Source organism: Oryzias latipes, chromosome 24, assembly GCF_002234675.1.
Source record: "Oryzias latipes chromosome 24, ASM223467v1".
In the NCBI taxonomy this organism is placed as follows: domain Eukaryota; kingdom Metazoa; phylum Chordata; class Actinopteri; order Beloniformes; family Adrianichthyidae; genus Oryzias; species Oryzias latipes.
This window is the reverse complement of record NC_019882.2, coordinates 11,599,295-11,611,445: the sequence shown is the minus strand read 5'-3', so window position 1 is coordinate 11,611,445 and position 12,151 is coordinate 11,599,295. Positions and strand designations below refer to the sequence as shown.

General features: G+C 39.1%; 1 protein-coding gene across 1 annotated transcript; it reads right to left on the bottom strand.

The window, feature by feature from the left end:
- Positions 1-6,161: 6,161 nt before the first annotated feature.
- On the bottom strand, positions 6,162-11,919 carry LOC101157991 (cytochrome P450 2K1). The gene is made up of 9 exons (XM_004083641.4): positions 11,639-11,919; positions 10,366-10,528; positions 10,120-10,269; positions 9,434-9,594; positions 9,165-9,344; positions 8,949-9,090; positions 8,686-8,870; positions 7,308-7,449; positions 6,162-7,223 (listed from the first exon to the last, which is right to left on the bottom strand). Exons 1-9 carry the CDS (start codon positions 11,837-11,839, stop codon positions 7,033-7,035), a joined length of 1,515 nt encoding a protein of 504 aa, XP_004083689.1. The 5' UTR covers positions 11,840-11,919; the 3' UTR covers positions 6,162-7,032.
- Positions 11,920-12,151: the final 232 nt, after the last annotated feature.

Below are 12,151 nucleotides of genomic sequence, written 5' to 3'. Positions count from 1 at the left end.
AAACACAAACCCTGGCAGTTGACCCAGGTTTAACTGTAAATTTAATGTAATCTGACCTTGCAAAAAAAAGAGCTGTGTTTTTGAGTGTTTTACAAATCTAATAAAGACAATTTATGTAGAGATGCAAATGTTTTCAATTTAATTTTTGTGTGACATCATTCTTGGAAAAAAGCTCATAACCTGTAAATCAACCAGAAAACAGACAATGTTAAAAAAAAATAGGTCACTGTACTTTTTTTTACAACCTTTAATATCATGTGACTTCCCCTTCAAAGTTTTAAATTTTTTTACTTCAACCAAACATTACTTACTTACTTACCAAACCCTAACCATACCCAACTCCTTACCCTGATTTTCACTTCTTTCCAAATAACTGCCTGCAATTGCCTCCTTAAACCTTCCTAACACACAAAGATTATAATTTCTTTGCTTCATGTCAGTCAAGTTGGTCAAAATGTAGTATTCCTACTAGGCTATAATTGTTCCAGATGGGAAACAGAATAGTCTGAATACTTTTTTTTTGTATACTGAATATTCTGAATACTCTCTGAAAACTGCTTTATCATTGCAATGCATCCTATATTTCAAGCATATACGTCTAGACTCTTCTTGGTGTTTTGGTTTTCATAACATTCCAGGCTTCCCACACCCTATCATCTCTAGGCGTACTCTCCAGCAACCTGTTGTATTTTTATTTGGCCTTTTTGAGGCAAGCTTTTTTCTCTCTGTACCTCCCTTAAAAGTTCAAATTGTCTATCATGCATCCCATCGCAGACATTGTCTCCTCACCATGAGATCCCATGGGGCAAAGCAGTCTCTGAGGGCATCTTCTGCTCAAGCAGACCATTGCCAAGGTGCAGTTGTTGCAGTTTAAATAAATAATAATGAAATAAACAGCAGATGATGATGTACTGGGTTATGATCAGATTTGTAAGGGAGTTACAGGGTTTCCTTTATGACAAATTTTTTTTTTTTTTTTTTTTTTTTACAAATGTCACCTTACTGAGCAGTTCAGCGCTCATATACAGTCAGGACAATATATATTTGGACAGAGACACATTTTTTATAATTTTGTTTCTGTACATTACCACAGTGAATTTTAAATAAAACAACTCAGATGCCATTGAAGTGCAGACCTTCAGCTTTTATTCCATGGGTTGAACAAACAGATTGCATAAAACTGTGAAAAACTAAAGCATTTTTTAAACACAATCCCTTCATTTCATGGGCTCGTAAGTAATTGGTCAATTGACTTCCCTGCTATTGTATGAGCAGGTGTGGGCAATTCCCTTGTTATTATGAGTGAAGCAGATAAAAGGCCTGGAGTTGATTAGAGAACTCGTGCTTGCATTTTGAAGATTTTGCTGTGAACAGACAACATGCGGTCAAAGGAGCTCTCCATGCAGGTGAAAGGAGCCGTCATTAAGCTGAGAAAACAGAAAAAAAACCATGCCAGAAATTGCTACAGTATTAGGAGTGGCAAAATCAACAATGTGGTACATCCTGAGAAAGAAAGAAAGCACTGGTGAACTCAGCAACATTAAAAGACTTGGACGTCCACGGAAGACAACAGTGGTGGATGATCGCAGAATCATTTCCATGGTGAAGAGGAACCCGTTCACAACAGCAAACCAAGTGAACAACACTCTCCAGGAGGTAGGCGTATCATTATCCAAGTCTACCATAAAAAGAAGACTGCATGAAAGTAGATACAGAGGGTACACTGCAAGATGCAAGCCACTCAGAAGCTTCAAGAATAGGAAGGCTAGATTGGACTTTGCTAAAAAGCATCTAAAAAAGGCAGCACAGTTCTGGAAAAACATTCTTTGGACAGATGAAACCAAAATCAACTTCTACCAGAGTGATGGCAAGAGAAAAGTATGGAGAAGGCATGGAGAAGCTCATGATCCAAAGCACACTACATCATCCGTAAAACACTGTGGAGGCAGTGTGATGGTCTGGGTGTGCATGGCTGCTAGTGGCACTGGGACACTAGTGTTTATTGATGATGTGACACAGGACAGAAGCAGCCCAATGAATTCTGAGGTGTTCAGAGACAGACTGTCTGCGCAGTTGCAGGTGAATGCAGCCAAACTGATTGGGCCGCCTTTCAAAAATACAGATGGACAACGACCCAAAACATACAGCCAAAGCAACTCAGGAGTTTACTAAAGCAAAGAAGTGGAATATTCTTGAATGGCCAAGTCAGTCACCTTCAAGGCCTGTTCACACCGGGACGAATTTTGCGCGCGATATTCGCCGACGTTTAACGCCTCGTGACTAAAGAAAGGGCACCAATGTGAGTGTGCACACCGACGGTAAAAACACCACGCGTAAAAGCGTCATTTTTTAAAAAACGCCTCGGGTTCGTTTTTTTGGTTTGACGCGCCGCGTCAAAAACTATACGACCAATGAGAATGGCGCTTTTGCACACATGTCTGGAGCTTCTGAAGTTACAGTAAAACATAACTTGGGGGCGCTCAAACACAAAACTACCTTTCTGAGCACACATACCAGTGAAGAAGATAGACGCCAGGTAGCGTCTACACTGCCGCAAAGAAATAATGACGGACATTCTAAAATATCCCCGAAAACGCTCATGATACATTTTCAGCTCTTGTACCAGTCGATAAAACTCCCCATGTTCTTATCTTCTCGTAACTATGGGATTTACCCAAAATCGGTGTCTTTTCCGACGTCTTTCATCATTCAACAGAACAATAATTTCTTCATCGCTGGAACTGGAGCTGGAGCTACTGGTGCTTGAAATATTCATGTTTTCTTTGTATGATTCAGACAATTGCGTAAATACTTGCTCTCTTCTTCTGAGTGAAAAGCGACTTTAAGAAGCGTGAAGTTGCGCAGCGCCACCTTGTGTACAGGAGTATTTCTGTTTTACACTAAGCGCCATCTAATGTCAGGGAATGAAATTGCATGGTCGCTCGGCTCATCGTCAGTGAAAATCGCCTGGGTGTGAACACAAAAAACGTGTTGAAAAACGGCTGGCGAATATTTGTCCCGGTGTGTACGGGCCTGCAGGCTGTCATTGCCAACAAAGAGTTTTCAACCAAATATTAGTAATGACCATTTTGTTTCAGTTATTTCATTTGTCCAATTACTTATAAGCCCATGAAATAAAGGGATTGTGTTTAAAAAATGCTTTCGTTTTTTACATTTTTATGCAATATTTTTGTTCAACCCATGGAATAAAAGCTGAAAGTCTGCACTTCAATGGCATCTGAGTTGTTTTATTTAAAATTCACTGTGGTAATGTACAGAAACAAAATTAGATAGAATGTGTCTCTGTCCAAATATTTATGGTCCTGACTGTACATGCTGACATTTTGCTTTGTGCTCTCACCGGTCATAATGCACAAAACATTATTTTTACAAGGTAAGGTTAAACAAGGACTGGTGCAAAATCAGGACTCCAGAACTCATGAATAACTTAAAGATTTACAGTCAGAGAGGAGGATTTTTACAGTTAAAGGAGGGGGAAAAAAACAAGGGGAGTGTCAAGGTTGTCTGAGTGGGTGAAAGTTAAGGTTTTACAGTATAGCCATGTTTGGAAGCAGCTTTGTCAACCTGACATGTTGAAATAAGTCGTCATGAGGAATTCCATAACCGAGTTTAAAATGTTAAAAAGCTGTAAGTGTTTAATGTTTCTTATTTACTGATAGGCAAAATAACAAGTTACTGACCAATCCAGAGCTAAAGATTAAATGTTTCTATTTATCTATAACTAGGAGATTTTCTGTGGGTTAAAGCTCAACTTCAACCACGTGTCATTATTATAAACATCAGGGAGAGTCGACGGAATATTTCCTTTTGCTCTTTAAAATAAGACTGGAATATCCATTTTTATGACTTCTGTCATTAAAAATGTCATTTCTAAGAATGATCCACACCATTTTCCTTGAGTTTTACTCATGAGATTTATAAGGTCTTATCTTATCGTTTCTTATAGTCAGGTTATAGTCAGATGATGCAAGTTTTACTGCACCCTATCTTGTTTGACTCAGAAAATCCCATACATTAAATTTGATTATTGATTTGTTTTGAGTAGCTTGGTTGACCCTTCTGCTGGTGAGGAAGAAACCAGGTGAAGAGAATGAACTCAACTGCAACAGAAGACAAACAAAGATGAGTGAAAACTGCTTGGGGGAGGATCATGACAGTCACAGAACCAGACTTCTCTGATGTTGATGTGACAGCAGAAAGAAGATATGACAAAAGTTAAACTGAATGCAATTCACGCATCGGGAGTGTCTAGTTTCAATGTAAAGTCCTTATTCAGACCCGACCAGAGGTCCTCTGCATTTGAGCATTGGGTGTGGCACAATAGTCTGGCAGCAGCACATTTAAGGGGTTGCAGTGCATTTTTGGCGGCACATTCTTGCACATCCAGAGTTCAAATATCTGAACTTTGGCGAAGAGTACATGTTGTGTCAACCAATCAAGAACTACAGTAGTTTCCACTCTTTTCCAGCATCACACTTCAAGTCTAGTCACACATCCAAGTTACTGACCCTTACCCATCTTCTGACCATGAGATACTTCATTCAAGTTTGGACCTTCGCCTTTTCTTAATTCATGCTCTGTCACATCCCATTCACCGACACTCGCCCACTGCCATCACAAGTTCAACTATGGATTACTGTTTAAGGTATAAGTGTTTACGTAAAGATCGTCAGCTTCTCTCATCACTCCACATCCACTTCCAGACTACAACACAGCAAAAGTCATTCAAATCACTAGCTCCTCACCCCCAGTCAGGACTCTGGAGGAGTATTCATGAAATAGTCTTGTGTTTCAATATTTAGTGAGATACTATTTCCATTCTTTTTTGTGTCATTAGTTTTTCATGACTTGTTACATTAAAATTCTGAAACAAAGTAAGAGGGTGGTTTTGGTGAAAAAGGTGTAGTGAGAAACTAAAAGATGATTGGTGATGTAGATCACGGCAGTTGTTTTGTTGGCTGGAAAAATTCTAGAGTAGCAGATCTAGTCCAATTAGTGGCTACCTGTGTGTTTAGGAAATTAAATGTCCAGCTGCATTTATATTTATATAGCCATGGAGAAAAATTTCTAGTGAGAGGAAGAGTGTCAATGACGTCATTGAGGTTAGTTTTAACTTGGATATTCATCTCTTTGGCATGGGCTTTGTTTTTGGATGTAACTCTGGTTTCAGGAAGTGGAGGACGGAGTACCTTTCCCTCTTTCCTAGGTGTTTTAAGATTAGCATGTTTCATCAGACACCCCCTCATTTGAAAGCAAACATGGTAAAATGTTTTGATGAATGGATGAACGTGATTGGAAGCTGGGTCTAAAAAACTTTACTTTTCTTTGTGCTGGGATGTCATTACAACTTTTAACCGTTGTGCTATCTTAGATGAATGACCCCACCCTTACATTGACGTGTTCTCCCTACCATGACAAAGGTGGAAAGATTTCATGTAATCCATGGACACCAGTGAAGATCAAAAATCATTGAAGAAAAAAGGTTCAGCACACTGTCTATTGGGTCTAGATGACCCAACTCCCAATGTTAAAGTGCCTAGGATAGCACAAGGGTTAATTGTGCAAAATAGCCTGAGTTTGGGTTGCTGACAGCAAAATATATTGATCTTTTACAAAGTATTTGATGGCTAAATATTAATTTGAAAGGTGGTTAATTAGAATAAGTAGCGTTTGTAATATGTTATACATGTTTTTGTGTTCTCAACATGTTCTTGATGGTGGACATATTTAAAGACAGTTAAGCTTAAAATTGTATTTCGGAGAATTTCTGTATTAAAATCATTCTGAATAAGGAGGAAATGAAAAAAGAACATTTGAAATAGCTTGGAGTTGTGACATAGAAACTACAATGGGCGGACAACAAGCTCCCTGCTACACTCCATACTGAGCATCAACTTGTGGGAAGCTAAATCCATGTACGTTTTCATTTTCCTCGTCTGAGCTGGCATCTGCCTCAAAACTGTAATATTGCTTGCACTTTTTGTTTTCACAGGTAACGTTAGGTTTGGATTTTTAGGGGCTGTAAGCTAGTGGGAGTGTCAACAAAAATGAAGTCCTAGAAACCAATACAGGTTTTTTAGATTTTGCCTAAAAAGCACATAATTATGATTAAAAGACCACTGGGAATGATAAAAACAGCGTGTGTTTGCAAAACAATTTACTTTAGTCTCTTTTATGATAAATGTAATAAACAGACATTGAAATTTCACACTCACGATTCTTCAAATGTCACTATTGATAATATTGTGTTAAAATATTTGCTATACATAAATTGTTCTGACCGTTGAACCATTTTAACATTAAACATAGAACATATAGAATGAAGATTTACATAGTATATGTTTGCACAGTGACCATATGTAAAATCCAGCAGTGACAAATCTAATGACCAGCCATTAATTAGACTGTTAGAGATGCTAAACACAGTTTTCATTTTGTTTTTTTTGTTTTTTACATTCAGGCCTGATAACTGCCGGTCAAATGAAAAAAGGAGACACTTCTTTAGAAGCTGTCTGAACATATAGACCTCAATGGAAGTTCTTAAAATCAACAGTACTGCCATCCAAAAAAGTTCATTAGTCAATTTCAGTGGCTTCTGGACTCCAGAGAAACACAATGAGAGCCGTCATTCATGAATAAGGAGACTTAGTACAGTAGGGTCCAAAGTAATTCATGGAAAAGATGAAAATAGCTACAGGTCCGAAAAAATAAATTTGTGTACAATTACTGCAAACCAACAGTCAAACATGTTGGTAATAGTGTGATGATTTGGGCTTAAAATTCTTTTTTTGTAAGATTTTACAGTTGTCCCTCATTTATTGCAGGAGTTGTGTTCTAAAAGTAACATGTAATAGACAAAATCCACAAAGTACTTATCGTTAATTTAAAAAATGTTTGCAGATGACGAAAGATGAAGTCGTAGCAAGGGACAACTGTATATGTAAAAGCTTTTTTTACAGTGACATTTTTTTATTTAGACCATAAAAAGGGATTTTGCAATTGCCATGCATCCTATTCTGAGCAGGGAACAGCACACAGTTTATGAGGCACAGGGCCAACAGTTATGCCTCCACATGGAGTCAGAGACAATTCCTCTTTTGAAACTCCAGGTGGCGGAGTGAAACAGAAATTTTGCAGGAGGGTGGTGAAGAACATGAAGAGCTCCATCCTGGCCAGACTTTCTCCAAGACAAATCCTGCGACCTGGAAGAAAAAAAAAATTAAAAAGACTAATTTGCATTTTCTCCTGACAAAGTGGACCTCAGAGATAACTGAGCTCTAGCAAACCTGCAGAAAATGGAATGAAGGCCTCCCGCTTCACAAATTTTCCATCTTTGTCCAGGAAGTGAGCGGGATAAAAGGTGTGTGGCTTTTCCCATTCATTGGCATCATGCAGGACAGACGTTAGGAGTGGGAACACAGTTGTTCCCTAAAGAAAAAACAATACAGACAACGATTAAACCAACCCAGTTTAATGTAAAAGACTGTTGCAATTTAATTTATTGTATCCGTCCATTCATTTTCAGAACCCGGTTAATCCCTTCTGTAGTCATGGGGGCGCTGGAGCCAACCCAGCAAGTATCGTACAACCGCGGGGTACAACCTGAATATGCTGCCAGTCTGTTGCAGGGCCACACACTCACATTTACACCTAGGGGCAATTTAAAGACACCAGTTAACCTATGAAGCCTGTTTTTGGAGAGTGGGAGAAAACTCTATGTGCAAACTCTGCCCAGAAATGTCTCAGCTGGTAATTAAACCAGAGCCTTCTTGCCATGAGGTGAGAGAGCTAACCACCACACCACTGTATACTGTGAATTACTTTTTTCCAACAAAACACTTGGATTTAGAAAAAAAATTTAACAGAAATGGATCCATCAGGTATTGTGGTTTATTCAGGGTTTAGGGCATTAGTCTCTGATCAAATGAACCCTTTCTCTCCAGGTATATCTGTCAGCTAATCTGGAGGAGTAATGGTGTTTTTGGGGAAAACTGCCCCCTTTATAGTTTGTTTGTCAGCAAAAGTCCATCCATCCATCTTCCAAATCTGCTTATTCCTTTTTGGGTCACTGGGTTTCTGGGGCCTGACCTTGCTACTCCTGGGCAAAGAAGGGGTACCAGGGGTGCCCAAATGAAGGCCTTAAGGGCAGCTGGTTTTCTAGAAATCCTGCCTTATCTGCTGCTGATTATCAGGACCAGGTATGTTTAGCCAATAAGGAGTTTCAATGGCAGGTTGGTAGGAAAACATGTGGGACACAGTACCTCGAAACCTGGATTTGGGCAACCCACAGACCATTGCATGGTCACGCAATCACATTCAAAACAAGAGACAATCTAGAATCACTAATTAATATATGAATCATATTTTTGGACTATGGGAAGAATTTGGAGTGCCCAGAGAAAACCCATGCATGCACGAGGACATGATAAGTCCACACAGAAAAGTCCCAGCCAGGATTTGAACCAGGGCCTTCTTGCTCAGAGGTGACTGTCAAACCCTTGAGCAAGAACAAATCAATGCTACTGAATCCTTGACACTGTTTTGGCATTAACTACCCAGAAATGGAATTTACTGGATTGTCCAAGTTTGAAAGTCATCTCAGAACAAGGTTTATTTCATCTCGTAAATTTGCTTCTTCACATTTTTTTGTTCTTTAGGTCCAACCTTCTTAATGAAGTAGCCTTGAAAAGTGACGTCCTTGGAGGTTTTATGAGGTAGAGCTGTGGGGACGATGCTGGCCAATCTCTGGATCTCGTGAATGACGGCGTCAGTAAAAGGCAGGTTCTTCCTATCAGAAACCTGAACCATACGATCCCCAATGACCCTTCTCAACTCGTCCTGCACCTGGTCTGCAAAATAGTTGTCATTACACACCCCTTCAATGATGAGTTGTTGTGTAATTACCATGGCAGATTTTATCAGCTCACCTTGTATTTTTGGGTACTTAGCCATTAGCAGAAGACCCCACCTCAGTGTTGTTGACGTTGTTTCAGTACCAGCAGCAAACAAATGGATGACTGTCATCAAAAGGTTTTCATCATTGAAGGCGCTGTTGGTGACCCCAGATTTCTGTACATAAATATGTAGCCGTCTTTATTACTGTAGCAGTGAAGCATAGGAAAGTTACTGGCTAAAACCCTCACCTCAAGGGTTTGCCCTTTGACTAAAAACGCATCCACAAAGCCTCTGCACATCTGAGGGTTCAGGGTTTCTTTCAAATGACTGAAAATGCTCTGGTTCTGTTTCCTGTTGGCGGCCGCACACTCATGGACTTCCCTCCGGCTTGCAACCCACTTGAAGAGCCACGGCACCATGTTGTAAGCCTTTGAAATGTCACAGGAATCAATGAAAGCTCAGTTGGAATACTCTTTGTGTTGGTTAAACAGCTGTTTTGTACTATAATGTACATTACCTGGAGAGTGGGAGAGCCACTGAGTTGAATGTTTCGGTTTGTACGATCCACCATCGATGTGAACTTTGGATCATCATATTCAAACCTGCTGCCGTACACCATTGAGCAAATAATGTTGGAAACTGCATAGTTCAGTGGCTTAGTTGTGTCAAAAGCATTTCCTGTGTGCATAAAAAATAATGGTATGTTTAATTAACATATAGATTACAGCTACTCAATTCCAGTTTAATTATTCACTCTATATAAGAACTGGACTGAGTGACCCCTCCGCCCCTCATGTTCCAGACAGGAAGTACCCACTAGAATCAAAAAGTCAAATCCCATAGACCTCTATAGAGAAATAAACAGCTATTACTCAGTTATTCTATTTGTCAGAATAACCATTCTTCCTCTACTATCTTTTTTACACGTTCTGGCAAATCTTAATTTCATTTCATGTTTGTTTTCTTTTTTGCAAGTTATTCAACTTATAAACTGGCCAATGAGATGCCTTAATCAAAGTATGTGATGTCCGATGGCCCCCACATTGAACGTCCAAAATGTTTGACAGATTTCGGACCAATCAGTGCTTACTGGCATCATCTGGCTGCATCTATATCGCATAGAAATTTACACCATTTTGCTGAAGCCACACTCAGTCCAGTTTTCAAAAATACTTAATGGGTTAAGTGAAAAAAGAATGGTACCTTTGAATTTCTTAAAAACTTCTAAAAGATACTGACACTCCTCTGTAATTTTATCTTCACATGCTTTTTTGCCCATGCCAAAGTCTCGCAGGTTGGTCAAAGCAAAACGCCGGATGTCTCTCCAGATGTCCCCGTTTGACCATAAAACCCCTAACACGAAGCATAAATGAATCACAGAGGGCCTAACAATTCTAAAAATGTAAGAATAAAAATTTGCTGAGAATTATTTGTTTTTATTATTATTACCAAGTCCTTTGTTTAGTTCTTGGATTATTGGAGGTATCGCTCTTTCTCCAAACTCTTCGTCATGGTTAACAAGTGCATTTTTTACTGTCTTGTAGCCTGCCAGGACAACAACTTTTTCGCCTCCAAAGAACACGGTGAACACAGGTCCATATGTCTTGGAGAACTAAAAACACACAGAGACAAGTGGTACATAAAAAAAGAAAGAAAGACCAATCAGACAAGAAGACCAGAAAAAAAACTGGAACCAAAGCTAGAAGCAAACATACATGACAAAAAGAAAAGTAGTAAATACAATGTACATCTATCCATATTCAGAACCCACTAAACTTTTAACCCTGAACCTTTGCTTGGAAATACCATAACTCTACAACCGTCTAAGCAATCAACGTACATAAGCAGATTCCAAAGCAAAACGGCTTTGCACTGATATGCAACACTTTACAGCAGTAAAGTCTCAATGCAATCAATGTAAATCAGCTGATTCCGCCGCAGAAAGAAAACCGTCTGTGCGCTGTTATGCAACCATTTTCATTTGCAATGCGTTGCACATAATTCCAATGCAGATTCAGAAATCCACTTTTCTCCAGGTGAAAATTAGCTGATTCACATTGTTCGCGAGAAAGGTTGAAGAGTTAAGGTATGCCAAAGAACATGTGTTATTTAGGCGTTGCTTGCGACATCAGCAATGTTAAAGAGCGAATCCCTGTCGGGGTCACTTGGGTGTTGGAGCCAACCCAGTCTACTGTTAGGCTAAGGCGGAGCACACAGATTGCCAGTGTGTTGTGTCACACACTCACATGCGCACTTATGGGCAATTTAGCGGCACCAATTAACCTGTGAAGCTTGTTTTTCTGGACTGTGGGAGGAAGCCGGAGTGCCTGGGTAAACATGCAAACTCTATTCAGAAAGAACTCAGCTGGGATTCAGACAAGATGGTCCCTGACATCACTGACCGTGAGGGGAAACTGTACAATTTTCCGTAACCCTAAAAGTAACCCTAACCCTAAACATAACGCAAAAGAGAATTGTAAAAGAAACAAAAAATAAAGCTTAAAATTGTAAATGCCATAACTTAAAGGAACACCAGTTTTTTTTTGTTTTTGTTTTTTTTAGCTATATGGGGGTACCTCTGGTTCAAATTCTACAGCATAAATTAGATCCCAAAATTATAGAGCAAAACGTTTGTGCATGAATTGTTGGTACTTTACAAACAAATGTTCATCAAGCCTTTAGTTCAAATTTCATCTCTGTTTGAAAACGATTAAAAGATTACCTCCTCCAAAGTTTTATAAGGTCTTTTCAGGTCAATCTGCATCAAATTGCCAATAATAGGAAGTGGTCTAGGTCCGGGTGGCTCCTGTCCATGCTGCTCCGAATTAAAGATGAATTGAGAAATGAAATAAAGGACCAAGACGGCCAGAATTCCCACCAGGGAAACCGAAGAATAAGATTGGAAAAAATCTAAGATCTGCATGTTTTTTGAAACATACAGCGTCTTCTAGATGCTGTAGATGCAATGATCTGAATGGGCTGCTGCTGACATATAAAGCAGCACCAGAGATTATGTGGAGTATGGGAAAGGTCAAGAGTAAAAGCAGTAAATTGTTGCACGAACATCAGATAACTGCCTTTTTTCAATCTGACAAAAAAAACTCAAAGTCCATAGTTTGCTCTGAATCTTCACATTTTATTTTTTTGTTCAGATATAAAATACATTGTTTTAAAATAAATAATGTGAGTATTAATGTTAGTATCAGCTGGTCTGTGACTTTAACTTGTTGACTCC

Coding starts and splice junctions, on each gene's coding strand:
- LOC101157991 (XM_004083641.4), bottom strand. CDS start 11,839: ATGCAGATCTTAGATTTTTTCCAATCTTATTCTTCGGTTTCCCTGGTG. Junction 9,091..9,164: donor TCAAAGGGCAAACCCTTGAG/GTGAGGGTTTTA, acceptor ATTTATGTACAG/AAATCTGGGGTCACCAACAG. Junction 8,871..8,948: donor TAAGTACCCAAAAATACAAG/GTGAGCTGATAA, acceptor ACTATTTTGCAG/ACCAGGTGCAGGACGAGTTG.